The 24,453-nt window shown below is 42.6% G+C and overlaps 1 protein-coding gene across 2 annotated transcripts in view; it reads right to left on the reverse strand.

Moving 5' to 3' along the window:
* PREX2 (phosphatidylinositol-3,4,5-trisphosphate dependent Rac exchange factor 2) overlaps window positions 1–24,453 on the reverse strand; it is a 190,613-nt gene that overhangs the window by 120,049 nt on the left and 46,111 nt on the right. For both annotated transcript variants that reach the window (XM_001511236.4, XM_007666826.4), the window contains exons 2-7: window positions 19,566–19,637; window positions 19,348–19,470; window positions 15,772–15,876; window positions 13,906–14,007; window positions 10,563–10,724; window positions 2,651–2,784 (exon numbers count right to left, since the gene is read on the reverse strand). In XM_001511236.4, coding sequence (XP_001511286.1) covers window positions 2,651–2,784; window positions 10,563–10,724; window positions 13,906–14,007; window positions 15,772–15,876; window positions 19,348–19,470; window positions 19,566–19,637 — 698 coding nt within the window. The remainder of the gene's footprint in view (window positions 1–2,650; window positions 2,785–10,562; window positions 10,725–13,905; window positions 14,008–15,771; window positions 15,877–19,347; window positions 19,471–19,565; window positions 19,638–24,453) is intronic.

A 24,453-nucleotide genomic window follows, 5' to 3' on the forward strand; every position in this document is an offset into this window, starting at 1 on the left:
TGATTGCTTTTGGAAACTCTGCAGAATTTAGCTAAAGAAGTGAGCTTGGAAGTTTCGGCCTCGTTAGTGACAAAAGGAAATGAAGTGTTCTGAGAAAGGAGCAGATGGTACTTCTCTCATCCTGGCAGGGAATGGACGCAATGATCTACTTGGTTATTTTCATCTCTTAATAGCTATGAATTGGGTCTGTGTCACAAGCTCTTACTAATGTTTCATTACTTAAGGACAATCGCAAAGCGGCAGGATGTGAATTTCTTAAGACGCTCTCCGTTCCGTTTATGTATTCAACAGTTGAAGCCAAGGGGCCGTGAACGATACCATCATTTGTATGCCAACGTGGTTCAATGTCACAGAAGGTTTGAACGTCCGGGGAAGTTGACTTAGCAAGAGGCGATGAACACTTGAGGGAAAAGATCCAATTTCTAAGTTAATGTCCCAAGTGACTCTCCAGAACAGTAGGAAAGAATCCCATTTATTCTTTAAGATGTAGAATATGGACAAAAGTGACACCATAAAGCCCTCTTCAATTTGATGCAAGCTGTCAGTGTTTACCCCAACCTTGCCAATTAATACAAGAACGTTTCCCGCCCATGCACGATTTTTTTTTAAATAAAATTTATCTCTTCCCGGGAGGGAGAAGTTTAATAAACTCTACGATCCTGTTACTCTCAATCCTACATTACCCCATTGGGTATGTCAGAGAGCTGCAGTGAGTCTTCAGATGTCTACAATATTATTCATTGAGTTACTGCTTTAATATGCAGAAGAATTCCTTGGAGGAAGAATTCCTTGAAGACGTGCAAGGCCTAGTGCAGCTTCCAAACTAGGGAGTAGTTTAGTACTGGGAAAATCATCAGATCTAGTCTCCCTTTCTGGCTCCAGGAATGAAGCAGCATGGCGTAGTGGATAGAGTCCGGGCCTGGAAGTCAGAAGGTCATGGGTTCCAATTCCAGCTTTGCCACTTGTCTGCTGGGTGACCTTGGGAAGTCTCTTCACTTCTCCGGGCCTCAATTACTTCCTTCATTCATTCATCAAATCACATTTATCGAGGGTTTATTGTGTGCAAAGCAATGTACTGTAAAATAGGAATTGAGACAGTGAGTCCCATGTGGGACAAGGACTGTGTCCAACCCGATTTGCCTTAATCTCCCCCAGTGCTTAATAAGGTGCCTGCCACATAGGAAGCGATTAACAAATACCATAACTATTATGATTATTCATTCACCTGGCTGTGGAGTATGGAAAAACATCTTCCAAAAATAGCCCAGCACATACCGGGAGTAGTATCAACATCGTTATTGAATTTATTTATCAAGGCTATTTGTTAAGTTCCAGGCACTATACTAAGGGGTAGGGTAGATACCAGCTGATCAGGTTGGACACGGTCTCTGCCCCACGTGGGGCTCTGGGATTATGGTATTTGCTAAGCATTTACTATGTGGTAGGCACTGGGGTAAGTACAAATTAATGAGATTGGACACCAGCCCTGTCCCACACGGGGCTCACAGTCTTAATCCCCATTTTATTGTTGAGATAACTGAGGCACAGCGAAGTTAAGTGACTTGCCCAATGTCACACAGCAGACAAGTGGAGGGGTCCTTGAACCCAGGTCCTTATAACTCCCAGGCCCAAGCTCTATCCATTAGACAACCCTACCTCTTGGTGGCATTTCACTGGGATGGTGATTTGCCTTTTCCCAACTAAGTCACTCTCTTCCCCTCTTCAAAGCCCTACTGAGAGCTCACCTCCTCCAAGAGGCCTTCCCAGACTGAGCTCCCCCCCTGCTCCCCCTCCCTCCTCCCCTCTCCTCAGCACTGTCCTCATTTGTATATATTATTTATTACCGTATTTATTCTGTTAATGAGGTGTACATCCCCTTGATTCTATTTATCGTGATAATGTTGTCTTGTTTTTGTTTTGTTCTGTTTTGCTCTGCCATCTGTCTCCCCCGATTAAACTGTGAGCCCGTCATTGGGCAGGGATTGTCTCTCTCTGTTGCCTAATTGTCCATTCCAAGCGCTTAGTACAGTGCTCTGCCCATAGTAAGCACTCAATAAATACTATTGAATAGAAAGTCCTGTTCCCTAATATGTTGCTGAGTTGGCTAGTAACTCAAACTAAACCTTTGCTGGCCCCCAAAGATCACCTAAAGGTAAAATTGGTTTATCTCTTTTGGCAGTGAAATGAGTTCGGCTTAGATTAGCTAAAGGCCTTCAGGCCTAGACTCAGGGAAATTAATGTGCTCTGAATTCAGCTACTAAGAAGCTCTTAACGACTTATGGGAGCTGTTAAAAATGCAAGCCAAAGATTTATGGACTTAACACTCAGCAATTAGGTACTAAATAAGTGCGGATCTAAATGAATGATCTGGTACTAGATATTTCTAGCCAGTAAAACATTACTCTATTGTTGTATTAATAAACTAGGAAATCTGTTTTTCTATGGGAAAAGTAAATATTCCTAGGAAATCACCATCTTGAGAAAAAGGGGTTTGTCTATGCCTCATACAAATTTCCTGCATCTGTTACCCGGACAGGAAATAAAATGTTCCAACTGACGGACCACATGTGAAACACAGCTTTGATATTTATTTTGCCTTTAACTTTCACATGAACGGTTCCTTTGCTGTAAAAAATCCCCATCAACTCACCTGTGTTTTCTTTTGCAGTACACCAAAAGATTATCAAAAAGAAAGAACACCCGCTCTTGAATATTTCCCGCAGAAATTTTCAACAAAACTCCATACATGAGCATTTCTGTACAGGTGTCGGTGATATTAGAACCCTAGCCAAGAAACAAATGGAAACAAGGATAAACATTGAATTCAAAGAAATTGCTGTGCATTTACAAGTAACACAATTTGCGAAAGGTTTGAGGTTGGTTGCTCCTCTTAATTCTTAAAAACCAAAGTCCAACACTCTCCCTAAACAAATGGGTAAAATGAAAGGAAGGAAGGGAGGAAACAGGCAGTAATTTGAAGCAAATGGTATGATAAATTATATACTGTTTTCTTTAATAAGATAAGCTAATCAAAAAACAACAAACACCCCTCTCTTTCCGTTGTCATTGTCACTGTCAGAGAGTCAGAAGGAATTTAGTTCTAATCCAGGCTCCACCACTTGTTTGCTGTGTGACCCTGGGCAAGTCACTTCACTTCTCTGCGCCTCTGTTCCCTTATCTGTGAAATGGGGAGTAAGACTGTGAGCTCTATGTGGGACATGCACTGTGTTCAAATTGATTAGCTTGTATCGACCCCAGTCCTTAGAACGGTGCCTGACACATAGTAAGTGCTTAACAAATACTATAAAAAAGCTACTGTGCATAGGGCACTGCACCAGTAACAGGCACAGTCTTTGCTTTGAAGAAGTTACAATCTCCAAAAGCCCACAAAGAAACTAAAAACAAGGATTGTAAAAACCCACGATGCTTTTACACTGCAAATCTATTTTGCTTGCGATCCAAAATTCCAAGCTTGGTAATTGCTTTTTTTAAATTCAAGATTTTTCAAAATTGAGGAAGAGCGGAATGGGCCCGATGGAACCCCTTAGGAGTATTTCTGCTAGGCACAAAAGCACTCTTCTAAAACTAGATGCCCGGGACCTCTACAAGGCGCCTTTGAGCTTCCAGTTGGCAGGTTCCATGCCATCTGAGGAAGTAATGGGGTTGAGAAGGGGATGAAGCAGACGCTCCACAGTTTCTAGAAGATTTGGAAAGATGATGATGACGATGATATCGGTTAAGCGCTCACTATGTGTCAAGCACTGTTCTAAGTGACGGGATAGATATACAAGCTCATCAGGTCAGCCACCATCTTAATCCCCATTTTACAGATGGGGTAAATGAGGCACAGAGCAGTGAAGCTATTTGTCCGAGGTCAAACAGCAGACAAATGGTGGAGCCAGGATTAGAACCCAGGTCCTTCTCAGACCCCGGGTGTTCTATCCACTAAGCAATGCTGCTTCTCATTCTTAGGCGTTGTGCTCAGTCCCCTACCTGAATCATCCTCAGCAACGATTAATTACAACTCTTACACGATCATAACCACTCAGAATTGCCAAACCATTATTTCAAAGGCAGACACTTAAGCTTTCCAGAAATTTCTATTTTTATCATGACCACACCACTTCGGCTTCATAACAGTGATACTTGGGAATGTACTGAAAGTCATGCTTTGATCCTGATGGAGCCTAAAAATAGGGATTTTGCTCAAGAGGGCAAGCGACGTGCTAAACATTCCCTTCTGGATGGAAATCTTGAACAAGTCGGTCTCCTATTCCTAGCGCTTTACACAAAAACCAGATGTTTATGTAATTAAACCAAGCCTTAGATGGGAAACCATCTAAAGACTCTGTTGACTCTTGAGGCTGTGAAGATTTCAGTACTACTGCAAGTGGAAACCGTGAATGAGTACCGCTCATAAAAATCAAGTCATCGGGTTACCGGCTACCAGGACGCCACAGCAAAATTAAAGGCTTCCACTGGAATGGTAAGCTTAGAAAGGGCGATTTAAAAAACCGAGAAGCTTTTAAATAAATCATTGATTATGAACTGAGGGTCTGGCTTCATGTATAAAAATTAAAAATGGATAATGTTTTAAAATCCCTTCCCTCCTGCATGATTCTCAAGATTGTTATCCTCAAATGATGGCAAGGAAAAGAAGTTACAACACAAATCTTCTGAATGACATATTTTAAAAGGCATTTTCTCCTCAGGACGCCGCATTCATTAAAGAGAATTAGAAACTCAATTTGCTGAAAACTGATAGGGAATTACTCTGCTGGTTTACTGCAAGCTAGAAAATACAGCATAAAAATTCAATAGGTAATTTGTGAAATTGCACAAGAGTTCCTAAATCTATAACCTGGGCTTCAACTGGCTGCCAACTTTTACTATGAGTAGCTGCTCCCAACTGTTTTTAATTTAAAAGTTCTTTTAATGAATTTTGAAGTGGCAGCTTTAAAGAACTTGAATTTGTGCACACCTCTTCTGTGCCAAAGTGCTTCCAGAAGTGGCACTATTCAGAAGTAGAAAACACTGGTGCATTTCTCTGTCATCAACTCCTGTGCCTCAAACAACCCCTTCTGACCCTCTAAAAATGAAGTTCATTCATTCATTCATTCATTCAACAGTATTTACTGAGCTCTTACTATGTGCAGAGCACTGTACTAAGTGCTTGGAATGTACAAATCGGCAACAGATAAAGACAGTCCCTGCCCACTGACGGGCTTACAGTCTAATCGGGGGAGACAGACAAAAACAATAGCAATGAATAGAATACAATAGCAATAAATAGAACTTTTGGTAGAATGAAGTCTAGCTTTCAAGTGGAAGTGGGGCTTCATCTATTACTATCAACAATTTAAACGATATTTTTTCGGCACTTACCTCGTGCCAGACACTGTACTAAGGCCGCCACAGGCTAATCAGGTTGGACACAGTCCGTGTCCCACGTGAGGCTCACGGTCCTGATCCCCATTTGGCGGATGAGGTAGCTGAGGCACAGAGGAGTTCACCAACTTGCCCAACGTCACATAGCAGACAAGGGGAGGGGTCCAGATTAGAACCCAGGTCTTTTGAGTCCCAGGTCCACGCACCTTCCAATGGGTCATGCTGCTACTCTACTATTGCCTGGGTGCTTACTGTCTGCACTCCTGCGGGGACTCCGAGGACATATAAATGAGAGGTAAAATCCCAATTCTCAAACAGCTTAGATGGTAAGCTCGCTGCGGGCAGCGAATGTATCTATTATATTCTATTCTCCCAAGCGCCTAGTACAGTGCTTTGCACACAGTAAGCGCTCAATCAGACTGACAGACTGATTGAAGAATATACCACTCTGCCTGGGAACAATGACCCATCAAGAATACGTGATTAACCATGGGAGCGTCACACTCCTGGACACCACTTCTAAGGGGAAATTTCTGTCCCCCCTGCAGTTGTAACTTTCCCTCTAGAAATCTGTTATCGACTGCTTATCTATTAATTTCTCAACAACCCTCTTGAAAGTGATATCTTTTCTGCTTCCACGACTTCCCATCTTCGCAAATCACCAATGCTTTCCATGGCTTTATGAAAAGGCATTTCCTTCTCATTGACTTTTCAAACCTGCCACCGTCAAGCTGCAACGAATGCACCCTCATCCTGATGCTTGGAACTGTGCCCCATCATCATCTTTCATGAGTTTATTGTTGTACTGTCCTCTCCCAAGCGCTCAGGACAGTGCTCTGCACACAGTAAGCGCTCAATAAATACGACTGAATGAATTTAAAGTCTTCGGATATGCTCTCTCTCAGTCGCCCTCTTCCCGGTTTATTCTCTTTGGGAAGCTTCCTCTCCTTCCTTTCAGCAACCGATCATATTTATTGAGCACTTCTGTGCAAAGCACAATGCTAAGCACTAGGGAGAATACAATATAAAAGAAGAGACCTGTTTCCTGCCCAAAGAGAGCTTAGAGTCTAGAGGGGGAGCCAGACATTAAAATAAATTGCCGATCAGTACATAAGTGCTGTGGGCCTGGGAGGGGAGATAAATAAAGGGAGCAAGTCAGGATGACGCAGAAGGGAGTTGGAGAAGAGGAAAGGAAGGTTTACTCTGAGATACTTTTGTTGAATCAACTTATAGACTTACAATCTAATGGGGATTAGTATAAAACAAAGGATGAGAGACATAAGTGAATAAACAGATAAATCCATAAAGGTAGAGGGAGCTAATGAGATGGCCTAACAAGGAAGATGGGGAAGATTAATCAGAGAAGGGCCCCTGAGGAAATTTTTAAGAAGACTGTGAAAGAAAAGAGGTTGGTGATTTGGTAAAACGGAGGGAGAAGGCCAATGGAGAGCATATAAAATAATTTCGTCTCTGGGATGCTGTCTTCCACCTGGCCTCTTTCGGATGTTTTCCCAATCTGGACAGGGAAGTTGTTAAACAACTGTTCAGTTATAATAGACAACACTATGCTCCAAAGGAACATTTTTTTTGACGGCTCCGGAGCCGAGACTTGTCAAATTTTCAGAATAAGCATAATGCAAACTCTGATGTCTTCATTTTAAAATGTCGGTGGTCTGCTATATTGCCCTTAGCAACACTTTACATGCTCTTAGACTGGTTCCTGGCGACACTAAACATGATTTCTTTATCATCAGATTTATATTCCTCTCTTGCGATTCCACTGACTCGCTTCTGCACTGGGAGAAGAGCTGAGTCTAACTACCATTTTGGCTTCTTTGTATGTATTGTGCAAGTTTAACAGAGGAGACAGGGCTTTAAAGTCACAAGACCTGGACCCTAGTCCAAATTCTATCATTTACTCTCTGACTGTGCCCAAACTGCTTAGCGTGACACTGTTCACGTCGGCACCGGGTGCGAGATTTTCATGTGTGCCTGCTTTTTCTTATCAGAAATAATAAGACCTGACTTCGGCAAGCCAACAAAAAGAAACGTGGTCACCAGTTCTTTATTGTCACATTTCAGCCTGGTAAGCCTTAACTGCCTGCTTGGATTCCCGAAGACAGGACAGGATTGTTTTCCTTGCCTGGGTCCCTAGAGTAATAAAACATGTTCTTAGTCCAAGCATCTGTTCTGGTACTACAAATCCCCAGAAATAGTTCCTTGAACTCTGAGGAACCTCAGAGCAGTGATTAGACTCCGGGAAATTTCCTGGCATTCTGGCATATCTCAGGATATTTGGGGGGCTCTAGACAATACAACCCCAGTCTTCTCTCCAGGCTCTGTTAACTCAACCTGACAACCGAAGAGGAACGGAAGAGACGCTCGGTGGGAAGGGGAGGAAGTTAGAAGCAGTAGGTGAATATCAAGGGAATGGAGGAAAGTAGGAGGGCAGGCAGAGTAGGGGACCGGGAAAGTAAAGAAACCTGGGTTCTGAAACCACCTGCCTGCTGGGTGAATTTGGACATGTTACTGACTCTCCACTGCCTCACTCTCCTCATCTGTAAAATGGGGACAAGTTACCCGTTGTTCTTCCCTCTTAGACTGGGAGCCCCATACCAGCCTTTGTTTGTGTCCAATATGATTGCCTTGTACCTCTTCCCGAGTATAAGCACAATGCTTGGCACACAGTAAGCACTTACTAAACAGCAAAACAAACTAGAGAAGGGCGGGCTAAGAAGAATTCATAGAAAAGGGGTAAAGGCAGTGGAAGAGAAGTAGCGGGGCCTAGTGGATAGAGCAGAGGGCTGGGAGTCAGAAAGACATGGGTTCAAATCTCAGTTCTGCCACTTATCTGCTGGGTGACCTTGGGCAAGTCATTTCACTTCTACCTCACTTCCCTTCATCTGCAAAGTGGTGATTAAGATTGTGAGCTCCATGTGGGTCATGAACTGTTTCCAACCTGATTAGCTTATATCTTTGTATCTACCCGCAGCATTTAGCACAGTGCCTGGCATATAGTAAGTGCTTAACAATTATGATTAAAGAGAGAGAGAGAGGGAGAGATCAAAAGAGATAGAAGAAAGGGATGGGTAGCGATCTGGGTTGAGTGGGGGTAGTAGGATTGCCTTATTTGACATCTATTCATCAATCAATCAATGGTATTTACTGAGAGTTTACTGTGTGCTGAGCATTGTGCGAAGCACTTGGGAAAGTACAATATACAAGAGTTAATGGATATATTCCATGTGGCTTACAGTGCAGCTCATGTTAGTATTGCCTGAACAAATCGTGTGTCCAAAACAAATGTATTGTTTGTAGTATGTCTGCAACACTGCCGGAAAATGAGAAGTGGCAGAAGAGGGCCTCAGTGAAATGCTCCAAGTATCTTTCCCGTCAGAATAATTACCCATTTAACATTTCACAGATGCACGATTTAAGAAGTTCATTGCTCTAGGTAATTTGGTTGGTGCAAACATTTACACCCGACAAACAGGCTACTAAAATAAAAGATATACATACACATATTAAAAAGATTTTGACTTTTCAAGTTGGGAAAAAGAAATCCACTAGAGACAAAGTTTTCCATGGGTGAAACTGATCATAAAATTCTTCGACTTTAATCCAGCCCCACAAACTTACATTTTGTTCAGAAAAATCTAGCATTTTCTTTAGTTCAATTCAGTAAAACATAGACAAATCCCGTGACCCCTCAGCTCCCTCCATTTATCTCCCCATCCCCACCTCACATGGGGCTCACAGTCCGAGTACGAGGGAGAACAGGTATTTAATCCCCATTTTACAGTGGAGGAAACTGAGGCGGAGAGAAGCGACTTGCTCAAGGTCACAAAGCAAACTATTGGCACAGCCAGGATTAGAATACAGGTCCTCTGATTCTCAGGCCCGTGCTCTTTTCCCTAGGCCACACTGCTTCTCTACATGATAATAATGATAACAAATGCACTAAAAATGAAAAACTGTCAGGGCTACCAATTTATTACTGCGAGGGTCCAAAGTCTTTGCTTTAGTGAAAACCTTGGCTGAATTTGCTGACAAATTCTGAAATTCACTACCAGCCTTTTAATTTCTTGTTAATAATGTTGGTATTTGTTAAGTGCTTACTATGTGCCGAGCACTGTTCTAAGCACTGGGGTAGACATAGGGGGATCAGGTTGTCCCACGTGGGGCTCACAGTCTTAATCCCCATTTTACAGATGAGGGAACTAAGGCACAGAGAAGTTAAGTGACTTGCCCACAGTCACACAGCCAAGTGACAAGTTGTTCTTGAATGACAACAGAAAGGCAAAAGAAAACTTTTCTCTATTCTTCTCATTCTAGCCGGACAGCAGCTCACCACGGAAGAAATGATCATGGCTCCACTGGGGAAAAGCTATATCATCTGAATCTGCACTACTGAACGACACAAACAAAGCAGCATTCCTGCCGAAAAGCCAAGTCATTGTTGACACTTGCTGGGAAAGGCCACACATGGAAACAAAACTATCAATCAGTTTCCACCAAGTCTTTAAAGACGGTCCTCAGGAGAGAAAAATATCTTGGGTCCTCATATTCAAAGGATTTCTATCAAATCTTTAAAAAAGTAGAGGACCAACTGCAAGACCAACCTACTCACCATACCATGATCTCGTCCATCTCGCCAATGACCCCTCACCCGTGTCCTGCCTCTGGTCTTGAATTCCCTTCTCTTACATATCTGACAGACCACCACTCTCCCTACCTTCAAAGCCTTGTTAAGGTCACATCTCCTCCTCCAAGAGGCCTTCCGCAGTTAAGCCCTCCCCCTTCTTGCAAACTCCCTCTCCCTTCTGTATCATCTCTGCTATTGGAACTCTACCCTTTGGACACTTGATATTCACCCCACCCTCAGCCCCATAGCATCTATGTACATATCCGTAATTTTACTTGTTTATACTCATGTCTGTCTACCTCTCTAGACTGCAAGCTCGATATAGGCAGGGGGGATGCCTACCAACTCTGTTGTACTGTACTCTCCCCCGTGCTAGTCCCGTCTCTGCACGCAGTAAGTGCTTATTAAATACCAGTGATGGACTGACATCAGATTGATTCACAGAACTCAGGGGACGACCTGCCTAACTTTGAATCGGCATGCCCAGCCTGTACGCACAAGGCTCATACAATTCACATTAAATATGTACCTCCCAGCCTTCAATGTGAGACTGCCATTCTTCCAAAACCTCTAATTTTTCCATCTGCCTCTTGGCCTCATTTATGTTGGAACAGACAGCTTTCATGGCTTGGAGGGCTTCCATCAATGCCGCATAGTCACTGTGCTTCCTTGGTGTCCTCTTCAGCAACTCCTGTTTACACACAAAAATATACATCACCCTTTGATTTTAAGCAACCCAGAGCAGCAGGTTCTAACTGTCTAACAACACTAAAGCTGAAAACACCAACACACCCACTATCATATGGGAATGATAACGATAGTTTTTACCAGAACAAGTAGGAAAAATTGTTTCAGATGAATGAAACAATGCTATTTCAAGGTTGATTTTATTTCCACAACTTTTTTTTCCCTCCAGTTTTCACTTAGCTTCCAAACATTAGATTAATCCCTGACCTTGCTGAGGGCTCCCAATTTTCTCCCTTTGACTTTTGGGGTACTCATTTGGGTGACCTAATGCTTTCTATAAACGATCAGAGGGAAGATCTATTGGAGAAAGGAGTGGGGTTCTAGGGGAGGATGAGGAGTAGAGGTAAACGTAGCAACCCTCCCGATCCCAAACGGGAATCTGAACATCTACTTCAAAAGAGGAATTTGGTAATATAATCAAGTATCTTACTGTTATTATTATTATTATGTTTATTAGGGAAACATACTGGCTTCCCTAAATCCTTTTCCCACCATTTGTAGTATCTCTACACGTACACAATGATTGTTGCTTTCAGTTCATAATTTGTTCTCCTTGGGTCAAAATTAGAGGAATTTTCACTTGCATAAAATTAGCTTCTTTTAAGAGAATGAATTAAATGGCTTCACCCACTGTCTAGACTGTCCATGACCACATTGTTTTTTAATTAGTCAATTGTTTCCTCACGATAGATTCCTTCATTATATAACTAACATTATTTTATAAAATACAGGAGACATTAAAAAGCACCCTCCCCACCAAAAAATTCCACCTAACAGAGTGGGAAAAATACACTGCTCTTACACTAAGTTCTCTTGAGTTCTGTTATTGTTGAAAATTTTGCTATAAACTTTGACCCTGTGTTCAGAAAGTTCACACTCTGTTCTACAGAGCGAACACCAGGAGAAAACACATTACCTCACCCCCAACATAACTAGAGAGCCACACATGAAAATGGACCTCAGTCCTACACGAGAAGGCTCGGGCTTCTCGGGAAGCTCTCGCAACGAAGCCGTGACTTCACAGGACGGTGGCATGTGCTCTGAGCGGGCTGCGACCTGAGGCGCCTGAGGTAAAAGCAGCCCGGCGTGGTCGCCATGCCAGAGAAGCATTGTTGCTGGGCTATTTAGCGAAGCATTGTTCGGTGTTTCCTGCCAGCCAGGAGGATGTTGTGGTCTTGCTGGTGTGAGGACAGGAAGTTAAATTTTGGAGAGAATTTGGAAAGCACACTTAAGGCGCTGCCAAGAATCTAGTATACTTCCCTGGGAAAATAAAGCCATTTCCCAGCCCATTAATGTGGGATTGCATAACCGACAGCCCTTAGGTGAATTACACAGATAGTCTTCAGTCTCAGAGCTGCAATGCCTAGTCTGTGTAGGGTTTTTTTTTTCCCTGAGCAAAACAATGCGAAGCTCGTGTCCGTTATCGGGAGAGTCACTGATGGGGCCTCTTCCTTAACGCAACTACTACTACTAAATCCGGTATTACCCATTTCATTCAAGGTGACCAAGTCCTTCTCAAAATATTAGTCACACAAACCTCACCTGATAAGTGGCCGAGAGAGACCCATGGGAGCAAACCCTAGAAAGAGCCCGGTTTGTCCTCTCCCTGCTCTACCTCATTTCCCTGCTCTCTCCACCCCAAAGCAATAAAGAGAGTCGAGATGCCTCCAGAGGAGGCATGAGGCTAGGAGGGGAACACCCTAAATCCTCCAGGGTGACATAAGAGAACCCCAAGACTGCGCCTCCCTTCCCCCACACCACACCCCACTTACTCGCTGGTCAGGCAAGTGCTTGAGAGTCCCAAGGATTCCCAAACTACCAACGCTCAGAGGGCCCAGATCCGTGGAACCAACTCAGGGTAAGTTCATTTCTCATTCCAATACAAAAAAAGAAAAATACATGCTAGCGCTCAATGTTTTCCTTGGAAAAACACTGATGTTTAGGTTCGGGATGTTCGTACAATATTTTTTGACAAAATGCCCCCCAACTTGTCTGGATATACTGATGCTGCAGGGAGCACTCTGAACCAATTTCCTAACTAGGGCAACTCGACTTTCACCATTTGGGGATTCAGGCCGAGCAGCCCAACTGAAAAAGAGGTTGTTGTGTGACCTTGGGCATGTCACTTAACTTCTCTGTGACTCAGTTTCCTCACCTGTAAAATGGGGATTCAACCCTACTTCCTCCTAGTTGAAGCATGAGCCCTGTGTGGGACAGGGACTGCACCTAACCTGATAAAACATGTATCTACCCCAGCACTTAGAAATGTGTTTGACACACAGTGACCACTTAACAAATACCATTAAAAAAAAGAGAGGTGATAATTAATTTCAGTGTCCAGGTATCAGAAGTGGGCTGGTGCTAATAACATTAATAATAATAATACTAAGGCTAGTAATAACCATAATATTATCATTATTGCTGCTGAAGTGTTTAGTATGGAATTATAAGATAATTGGATCAGATAGTCCCTGATACATCCTAAGAGGTAGGAAGACTACACAAGACTGTTCTATTTCACTATTCATTCATTCAATCAATCGTATTTATTGAGGCTTACAGCGTGCACAGCACTGAAATAAGCGGTTGGAAAATACAATACAACAATAAACAGTGAATTCCCTGCCCACAATAAGCTCACAGTCCAGGGAAATGAGTGGAAAGCAAGTGTTTGATCGTTTTGACCATGGTAACATATATTTATTACATACACTTAAAAGAATGAAATACTTAGGACTCAATGTAAAAATGATAAATAGGCACCCACGCAATGTTCATTCTCCACCCAAACGTCTATACTGACCGACTCGTTTTAAACCACATTGCAGTAAACTAAACTTGTTGTAAAGGGCAAACCTAAATTAATCATTTCAGTTGAATCTCTTCCTTATGTGGATTGATACTGAACTGTTTTCTGGATGTGGGATAAAAAACCATGTGTTTGTGTAAGATTTATGTCCTGTTGGCATTTGCGAATTTTATGAGGAAATACCAACCATTTTCCAGCAACAAAGTGTCACCACTCCACAGAAGGCAGGGTTGCTTTTAAGAGGACCTCAAATAAACTCACCATCAAGAAACATACACTCAAGGGAATATTTCCAAGGGGAAAACACCACCAGTACCTTCAAAAGAAGAGGATACTTGCATATCCTCTGTATCGGTGTCACCAGATAACCTTCCAGAGGAACATCTGTGTTCTTTCGTCCCCCAAGCAGCATGCAATTCTAGTGGGAAAAATAAACAGAATTAATTATGCAAGAAAACCCCAAGGCTATGAAACTTTCCAATACCATAAAGTTCCCTGTGGAAAACTTATGAGAGCACATGACGGTATGTGGCTTAATTTCCCCTTAAAGAGCACATTCAGTTGCCAACAAACAAGGGTCTTGTGCCCCCTTCCATCCCTCACTGAACAGATGTTCAAAATCACAGGCACAGTAAATCCACGAGATAAGGTGCTGCTCACGAAGAAAGGATATTTTGTTTGAGAACTATCTGTGCGGGGATCTGATTGAGGAAATAATTCTTAGCTGATCTGGGGACTCCAGGTCTTGTTTTTGAGATTGCTTTTGCCATTCGGTGTGAGCAATCTGTCGGTGATGCTAAAGAAACTGGCCCAGAAGATGTCTGCGACTTGTGGCAGCTATAAACTTCCCAATCACATACCGGTTTGTTTATCTCCATCCTAGTATGGAAGCTTAGTTTGGTGTCATCTTGAATCTGCCTTAACGACAAGCTGTCTGCTGCTTGTCTCCATAAGGACTAATTAACCTCTTTTCCCCCCCGACACTTGCTCTATCATTCTCATGGTCTCATCAGCAAAATTTTACAGACACTTAGAGCTTGGGACCATCATCGCATTTTCGCTTCCTAACAAGTACATTATCTTAGTCTTCTTTTAACTAACTTTTAATCCATACACGGTAACAAGTCAGCAAAACGCCCTCCACGTCCCGTCCCCGCCCCCCACCCCCCAGTTTCTTTTTTGTGTGCTTCCTTTTAGGAATGTGTTTCCGGAATACATTCCTAAGCCAAGAGCATTTCCTGAATAGTGGCCTCAAGGACTTTCAGTAAAGTTGCAAGGGAAGAACTTCTGAGATGTCCTCGGTGTACTGTTCTCAGACATGTTTGTAGAAAATAGATTAATAAGGCTGAATCTATAATGCAAATATATTTAGCCTCATTGATGGATGGGAGTATCCTAGAACAAGACACCATTAACTCTTTCTTAGCCACTTCTACCATCACAGAGGACTCTATACAGATCGCCTAAAGATCTAAGTGAATTTTTCTGAGTTACCAATATTTACTGAATCATTGACACACTCTGGGTTTTAGATTATTAAATGCTTCTATGAGTGAGTGGCATACACTGTCCAGTAATTTTTTTTTTGATAGTACTACCCAAAATTTCCTCCACGATTTTCTTTGCTATTCTTGGCTCAAGGGGCAGGTTCAAACCTTAACTTTCCTTTGGAGCCAACCATTTCTTTCAAGCATTTTTCCTGTCGTTTCAACCCCAAGTTGCCTCTTAAACTGGACTGAATTCTGCCTTAGCGAGTTGGGGGACAAGGAGAACAGTGACAGACTAGGGGGTGTTGTGTCTCTTCCTCTAAGTGGGGAAGAATGGCATAACTTCGTGATATCAACATCAGCAAGGAGCAGTCAGGGCCGTACCCTCCCAACAGCATGATTCCTTATGCCAAAACTATCACCATTACCGGCTCGGACTGATGGTTCCTCCGGCCCAGTGGCTCAGGGGAGGATCCATTTGATGGTAGGCATGGGCTGCTTCAAAGAATTGTGTCCTGAGTACCCTCCCTGGCTTCGCCTGATTAAACATATGCCCTTCAGAAAGACTCCTGTGCAAGATTCTCCACCCACTGCCTTGTCATCCTCCCCATCGACATTGTTTTTCCTTTATTTCAGCAAGTCAATGGGTCTGTCCGAAGCTCCTAGATGACCTTGACCAACCAAAATATACTTGCCAGAAGAAAAGTTCGTATTGTTCTTATCTTGTTAAGTTCGAGGAGCAGCTTTTGTGCCTTCTCATGGTTACTACAATATTCATCGTATATACGAAATTTATCTTTCTGCAAACAAAATGAAAAGGAAATGACAATAAATTAATCCATTTTGACATCTGCATTTGCATTTAACCTAGTCAGTCTCTGAATCCAAAGCTAGGCATTCAAGAAATGGCCAGAGGTGGCAAAGTAATCAGGTTTAGTATTAAAAAAAATTAAAAATGAACTGAAGAACATTATGAAACCTTGGCTTGGCTTTCCAAAGGAGATCATACACCCACCTTACTGGCAGTCTTTCAAAATGGGTAGTTGAGGGTGGTCTACACCTAATGCCAGAAAAGAAACTAGGTAAATTCCTCCAGGTTCCTTCTTGGGACAATTATTCTATAATTTTGAGAACTGCAACTCTGCGTGCTTTCAGGAAGCAGCACTGTTGGAAACACTATTATCTCTCTAGCCCTGCCCGAATTATGGCCTAGCAATTGCATAATCTGGAACGTAAGGGAAGAACTCACTCCATGAAGAGCTGCTAGATGTTATTGCTGATGTCGAATTATCATCTCTCTCCCCACCATCATTATGGCTCTTTTGAACACATGTTTGACTGTCAATTGCAGCCCTCTATTTTAGAGTTCAGGGTATCTTTCCAGCTCCTGAGCTATAATAAAAAAGCTAAAATCAACCCCTTGCAATTCTCCAAACCAGTCTGGTACTTGCCAGGGGCCTGAAGCAGTCCCGCGTCATCACTGCACGGCGTCCCCCGCCCTGAGCTGGAGGGGGTGAACCTTAACTAAAGAGACACTGCTCCAGGATGAAGTAGTCTATTTACCTTAGCCCTAATCTATTTAAATGTTTGTCTCCCCCTGGAATTACAAACTCCTATGGGCAGGAGTTGTGCCTACCAGTTCTCTTATGTACATAACTTAAATATCTTCATTTATATTGAAGTCCGTCCCCACCCCCAGACTGTAAACTCGCTGTGGGCAGGGAACCTGTCATATAGTCATATAAGCTCCTGAGAGCTTAGTAGCCATCTGAGAGGTCAGAATGACTAAAGGAGGCTTCCTTTCACGGATGAAGACCAAATGAAAAGATCAAGTCAGAAGAAAAACAAAAATCAATGGCTCAATTCTCCGATTTGAAGAGCATGTAAAGTCAGGCCTGCTGGAAGGCATGAGGCAAAGAATTCCAGAAAACTCCTCATTCTCTTTGTAATGCTTTTGCCCCTCCTTAGCCAACGTGCCTTCAAAAGATGGGAGAATGATCCATTAATGGCATCATCTGGGAAGGACCATCCCATATTTTAGATGGTCAAACGGCATCCCGTAAGCCCGTCAAACGGCAGGGACTGTCTCTATCTGTTGCCGACTTGTTCATCCCAAGCGCTTAGTACAGTGCTCTGCACATAGTAAGCGCTCAATAAATACTATTGAATGAATGAATATTTTAAAAGCTGAGGGATAAGAGCTAGAAGAGGCTGAGTTATTTCAATTCCACCCTTTTTAAACATTTTGGGAAAACCAGAAGCATTCCATTGCAGAATGAGTTAAAAAAAAACAACAAACATGCTTACTGCAATTGAAGCCTCCACACAATGAAAGGAGTCCAAATCTCCACCCCTCCACCTCTTCAGTATCACACCACTCCCTATCTGCCTTATCATGGGAGAAGCCAAAACAGAATTTCTCCACAAACATCTCTCTGTTTCAGTGAAATTCTCCGTGGTGTCGAAGGACAGGGAATGCTGAATCCTCAATTCTTCCATGCCTCACTGCCTAAAATATCCACCCTTTTATATTTTTTTTCAGTTTTTAAAAGCCTGACCAGCCTACGTGGAATTGCTTTAATTGTGCCAATGATTGTTTAAGTGTATGGTTATTTGTACAGCTTCAGGCCAGAGCAATTTGTTACAACTAAATTGCAAATTTCTAAAAAATGTGTGTGCGCACTGAACAACATTGGTCTAGAGAAGCAGCGTGGCTCAGTGGAAAGAGACCGGGCTTCGGAGTCAGAGGTGGTGGGTTCTAATCCTGGCTCCGCCACTTGTCAGCTGTGTGACTTTGGGCAAATCACTTAACTTCTCTGTGCCTCAGTTACCTCATCTGTAAAATGGGGATTAAAACTGTGAGCCCCACGTGGGACAACCTGATTACCTTGTATTCTCCAGCGCTTAGAACAGTGCTTTCCACATAATAAGTGCTTAACAAATACCACAATTTATTTCCCAGATGTTTCTTCTTTGCTTTGAGCTGCAGAAAAACAGTCACAATCCAGAGTTCCGGCAGCAGGGAATGCCTATGACGTCAGTTGGCTGAAGGTAAAAATTCTCACCGTGCTGGTCTAAAAATCCTTGTCACTTTAGGTCTGCATGTGTTGGACTGCATAAAAATCAGTTTCCCCTTGCTGTTTTAAATCTCCCCTACCTAAGAGCTTCCCCTGTGCTATTCGGTAGTGTTGATCTGCTGAGTAATTATTTCTTCCTTCAAAAAATGCCCAAAAGGGGACTTCAGAGCACCTGAATTTGCACACCTGTCATTAGTTAGAGCTTCCCGACCTGCTATTTTACCAGAGGGTCCCCTGAGGAATGACTCCGACAGAGAGAGGACTTCTCCTGGAGAAGAAAAGTCCTTTATGTTTGAAGCAAACTTAAAAATCCATTCACAGTGAACATCTTGAATATTCATTAGAGTTCAAAGCTAGACAGGATGCTAAACACTAACTGTGGAAAAAAAAACACTAAAAGCCTGTTTGTTCTTCAGCTGACCGAATGGATAGGGTGCCGCAGCTCCCTCTTTGCTGGCAACTGCCGTTCACTTCCAGGGGTCTTGAGGGAAACTGAGCCATCACTGTCGGGTTTGGGATTCAGGACTCACTGTACACCCGCCATCACGCCAGGAACTAGAACTCCGAAGGAAAATAATAATGTTGGTATTTGTTAAGCGCTTACTATGTGCAGAGCACTGTTCTAAGCGCTGGGGTAGATACAGGGTAATCAGGCTATCCCATGTGAGGCTCACGGTCTTAATCCCCATTTTACAGATGAGGTAACTGAGGTCCAGAGAAGTGAAGTGACTTGCCCACAATCACACAGCTGACAAGTGGCAGATCCGGGATTCAAACCCATGACCTCTGACTCCCAAGCCCGGGCTCTTTCCACTGAGCCACGCTGCCTGAAAAGCCTGAGGTAGATAGGATGGATAATAACAACAATAATATAGTCCTTACTAAGTGCTTACTATGTGCCAAGCCCTGTTCTGAGCACTGATGCAAGTTGATCAGGTTGGACACAGTCCCTGTCTCACACAGGGCTTAATCCCCATTTTATAGTTGAGGAAACTGAGGTCCAGAATTGAAGTGACTTATCCTAGGTCACACAGCAGTCATGCGGCAGAGCCGGGATTAGAACCCAGGTCCTTCTGATTCCCAGGCCCGTGCTCTACCCACTAAGAAACGCTACTTCTGCAAACAGGGTCCTCCCCTCCACCAGCCCGGGTCTAAAGTGAAATCAACCCCAAGGAATATGAAGATGTAGCCTACAAAGTGCAGAAAGCAGGTTCCCACTTCTTGTTGAGCTTCGGGCTCTGGATGCAGACACTCCTCCACTATGGTGAGGAATTCCTTGTGCACCGCAAGAATGTCTTCGATGTTGGAGAACAGCATCTGCGAAAGCCGACAAATAAATGAATGAAGAAAAGAACGGCAGAGCCATAAGGAAATTTTTTTAAAAAAATGCTTTTAGCAGAATAGCAACACACCTTCACGGTTTCCTCCGTGACATTTTTGTCAACCTTTGAGGCTGCACACTGAATCATTCGGTGTAAGAAAGCCTAAAGGGAACAAGAAGGAGTAATACATTCATTCATTCAATCACATTTATTGAGCATTTACTATGTGCAGCGCACTGTGCTAAGAGCTTGGGTGGAACGATACGACTATAAACAGAGCTTCCCTGCCCACAATGAGCTTACATCTAGAGATGCATATAGTAAGGACACACCAGGATTTTAAATAGGTTTTCTGAACTTCTGACTTTTGAAATCTTTTCAAATTCTAATTTCAGATCATTTTAGGATGCCAGGGACCCCACTAGAAAGCTCTGCATTTTAAGTGGCTGAATTTTAATGTAGGCATTTCCGTCAGCATTATGCCCCACCAAAATAATGCTACAAAGTTTACCATGGCTTAATCACCTCTCTTCCCTCCTTCTTAAACTATGTAGTCTTTCAATTTACTTGAATAAAGTGATTAATGCCCCATTTTAATTTAGCATTAATAACAGATCTCTAGTGTGTTAGCACAAGGTACCTTTTTCTGCATAAAAAGTGGAAATTAGTGTTTACACATGTCCACATAAAACTGTAATTCAAAGTCAGTAGTACATACTTACATACATTATTTGATCAGTATCTTTGTTTACAGATTTTATCACAATTTAAAAATATATTGTTTTGGCCCATTTCCTGATGTTGGGAATGCATCAGTGCACTTTACATTTATTTCCCATGGGAGATTACACTTCATTTAGCACTTTTTCACTTAACTTTCCTATTTTTTAAGTGGTTACTATATCCCAGGCACCTTACTAAGCTCTGGGGTAGATACAAGCAAATTGGGCTGGATCCAGTCGCTGACCCACAAGGGGCTCCCAGTCTCAATCCTTATTTTACAGATGAGGTAACTGAGGCACAGAGAAGTGAAGTGACTTGACCAAGGTCACACAGCAGACAAGTGGTGGAGCCGGGATAAGAACCCCTGACATTCTGTCTCCCAGGTCTGTGCTTCATCCACTGTGCCATAGAAAGCTCTCAGTAAATACCATTGACGGATTGATTGATATCCCTTTTAGAGGAGCAGAAACCTGAAGGGAACACTCTAAAATCTATCTTGAAACTGCCAAAATAACCTACTAAAAGAGCATTACTGAAACCTCTGTACTCAACAGTTTACATTAATTCAAGGACACATTGCCAGTTTCCAATGAAAACTAACAATGTTGCTAAAGAGAAGTACACCTTATCTTTCAGGGAAAAATATTCATCAAAATCCTATCAATACATTTCATTGTTTACCAAAGATACTGGTAGAGGTGGGAGCCTAAAACCTTGATTCATTGACTACCCATACCGTAGCATGTTATTTAATCACTACAAGGCTAACAACCAAATGTGGCAAATACCATGGTTTCATAATCACCAAGTTTCAAGGCCATATTAAAGCATGTAAATTCTTCTGCATGTTCTAGGGATGCAAACTTCTAAAAAAAAGAGAGACAAAGGAAAACCACTGCCGTGTGAATTGTTTATTTTGTGCCTATTTGAGTAGCAAGGATATGGGAGACTTAACTGCCAAGTTTATGTTATAAATCAGCCCCACAGGTGCATAGGCTTTCTTTCCTTGAGAAAATCGTTAACTTTATCTAGATATGTTTAAAAGCCTTCCCCATTACACTGGTCTAGAACACCGTTTGAGACCAGGAAATAAATCACCATAATAATCTAATACTCTAAAGACACCAAAAGAAGATAAGGGCAGCATTAAAATGTATGAGGTAAAAACTATTTCTACTTAATTGTTCTCCATATTATCCCGGTAGCTATCCTAGGCAATATGAAACCATTCTGTTCAACGTTGTTTTTTTAAACAAGACAACATGGAATGTGTTAACATTTTTGATGAACCATATGTTTTCCCCAGAGGGTATCAATTTTTACAACCCTGAAGAAAGGAGAATAACAGAACGTATAGTGTGCCCAAAATGGCATCTACTGATTCTATCGTATTCTCCGGAGTGCTTGCTACAGCACTTTCTACAAAGCGGGGGTTCAATAAATAGTACTGATTGTTTCAGATATCTGCTAACTTCAGAGAGGTAGCTAGCTCCAAATGTGTGGGGGTCTCTCTCTCTCTTTTACCCTCCCCCCCATCCTCCACCCAGAACTTTTCCCTGCTCTGCTCTGTGTCATGTCGGAATTCCAGCGAGGGTCCCTTTGATCTGAGGAGCCTATATAATCCTACAATTACCTTTACACTCAGCTCCCATTTCTTTTCACCCACTGCACCCTGTCCTAGGCCTCTGCTCTTTGTCATCATTCTGCTTTACTGTCTTTACCCAAGTGTTCTGTACAGGGCTATGCCCACAGTAAGTGCTAAATGTCCACCATCAATTTTTTAATGGTATTTTTAAGCGCTTAGTAAGGTGCTCTGCACACAGTAAGCACCCAATAAGTATGACTGAATGAACTAAGCGCTTAGTATGTGCCAGGCACTGATGAGGGTTTACTGGATGCAAAGCACTGTACTAAGCCCTTGGGAAAGGATAAGCTCCATCCACTACACCAAGCTGCTTCATTGAGCACATTAATAATAATAATCATAATGTTGGTATTTGTTAATCGCTTACTATGTGCAGAGTACTGTTCTAAGCACTGGGGTAGATACAGGGTAATCAGGTTGTCCCATGTGAGGCTCACAGTCTTCATCCCCATTTTACAGATGAGGTAACTGAGACACGGAGAAGTGAAGTGACTTGCCCACAGTCACACAGCTGACAAGGGGCAGAGCCGGCATTCGAACCCATGACCTCTGATTCCCAAGCCTGTGCTCTTTCCACTGAGCCATGCGAGTAAATACCTTTGAATATATGTGAAGTGGATACAGCAGAGGCCTGGGAGTCGGAAGGTCGTGGGTTCTGATCCCAAATCTGCCTGTCTGCTGTATGACCTTGGGCAAGTCACTTTACTTCTCTGGGCCTCAGTTAACTCATCTGTAAAATGGGGATTGAGACCATGAGCCCCACGTGAAACAGGGACTGTGACCAACCCAATTTGCATGAATCCACCCCAGTGCTTAGTACAGTGCCTGGCACATAGTAAGCACTCAAGAAATACCATTATTATTATTACCCAAGATCATCACTACAGCCAAGAGGCAGAACCCTGGTCTCCTCACTCTCAGCCCTGGGCAATTTCCACTAGGTCAGGCTCCCTGTAAAATGTCCACAACTTCTTCCCCGTTTCTGATTAATTTCACATGCTCACACTTCAACTGTTGCTTCTGAAAAAGCCATAGAAAATGAGGCATCCCTTCAAAATATCTGTTCTTAAATTCCGGATGGAAATACCTTTCTGATGAAATACCTGTTGCCTTGTACAATTTCCATAAAATCTCTCAATAAGGATTTTCACTGTACATAAGCTGTCCTATTTAAAATTCCATATTAGTCATGGTCCCATACAATGAGTCAGACCTTATAAAAATTAAAGGAAATGTGCTTTGAAAATTTCATTATTTAACTACTTCCTCTGATGTAGAGAATGAAAAACAAAACTCAAATTTACCACAGCAACATGAAAAAATAGTTTGAATCGGTCTACATAGGCAACCAAAGTCAACTTTTACTGAAACCATTTTTTTTTTTAAACCATGAGTTGGCGCTATCCTTTCTCCACTTTTATAATTTTAGTAATGCCCCTGTGCCCCTAGAGATTTAATACACAATCACTGTAATTTTAAATGATTAAAATAAGGTTAGTGAGTTTCATATATCAGCTGTGCTTTATTCCCAAGAAGATGTACACGGATTTCATTACACCACATCACTCACTGGGCATCTTAAGGAAGGGCTTATTCTGGATAAGTTAGATCCAAAAGCATAATGCCTAAAGCACTTTTGGAAGTAGTTATCTTTCCATGACATTTAATAAGCGCTTATTATGTGTCAACGACTGTTCTAAGCACTGGGGTACATACAATTTAATCAGGCCCGACACAGTCCCTGTCCCATATAGGGCTCAGAGTCTAACTAGGAGGGAGAACAGGTATTGAATCCCCATTTTGCAGTTGAGAAAAATGAGGCACAGAGAAGTTAAGTGACTTGCCCAATGTCACACCAGGCAAGTGGCAGAGCCAGGTTTACAACCAGGTGCTCTGGCTCCCAAACCCGTGCTCTTTCCACTAGGCCACGTTGCTTCCCTATTCTGCCTTAAATGCAATAGATTGAGTTTCTACAGATCGGATATTTTTCTTGTGAGAATGCACACTTTTGGCATGCTTTCCAACTTGCTCCACAGCACTTACGTATACATCCGTAATTTATTTCTATTAATGTGTGTCTCCCCGTCTAGTGTCTACCAACTCTATTATATCGTGCTCTCCCAAGCACATAGCACAGTGCTCTGCCCACAGTACGTACTCAATAAATATGCCTGATAATTGATTAATCTATCACTAAATCCTGTCGGTTCAGCCTTCACGACCACTAAAAATCTGCCCTTTCCTCTCCATCGAAACTTCTATCACGTTAATGCAAGCACTTTATCCCACCCCGCCTTATTTTATCAGCCTCCTTGCTGACTTCCCTGCCTCCTGTGTCTCCCCTCTCCAGCCCATACTTCACTCTGCTGCCTGGATCATTTTTCTCCGAAAACGTTCAGCCCATGTCTCCCCACTCCTCGAGAACCTGCAGTGGTTGCCTATCCTCCTCCAAATCCAACAGAAACTCCTTACCATTGACTTTAAAGCACTCAGTCTCCTTGCCCCCAACCACCTCACTGCTCTCTTACTACAACCCAAGCCTGCACACTTTGCTCCTCTAATGCCTTCCTACTCACCGTACCTCCATCTCATCGATCTCACCGCCGACCT

This window comes from Ornithorhynchus anatinus, chromosome 7 (assembly GCF_004115215.2).
Source record: "Ornithorhynchus anatinus isolate Pmale09 chromosome 7, mOrnAna1.pri.v4, whole genome shotgun sequence".
In the NCBI taxonomy this organism is placed as follows: domain Eukaryota; kingdom Metazoa; phylum Chordata; class Mammalia; order Monotremata; family Ornithorhynchidae; genus Ornithorhynchus; species Ornithorhynchus anatinus.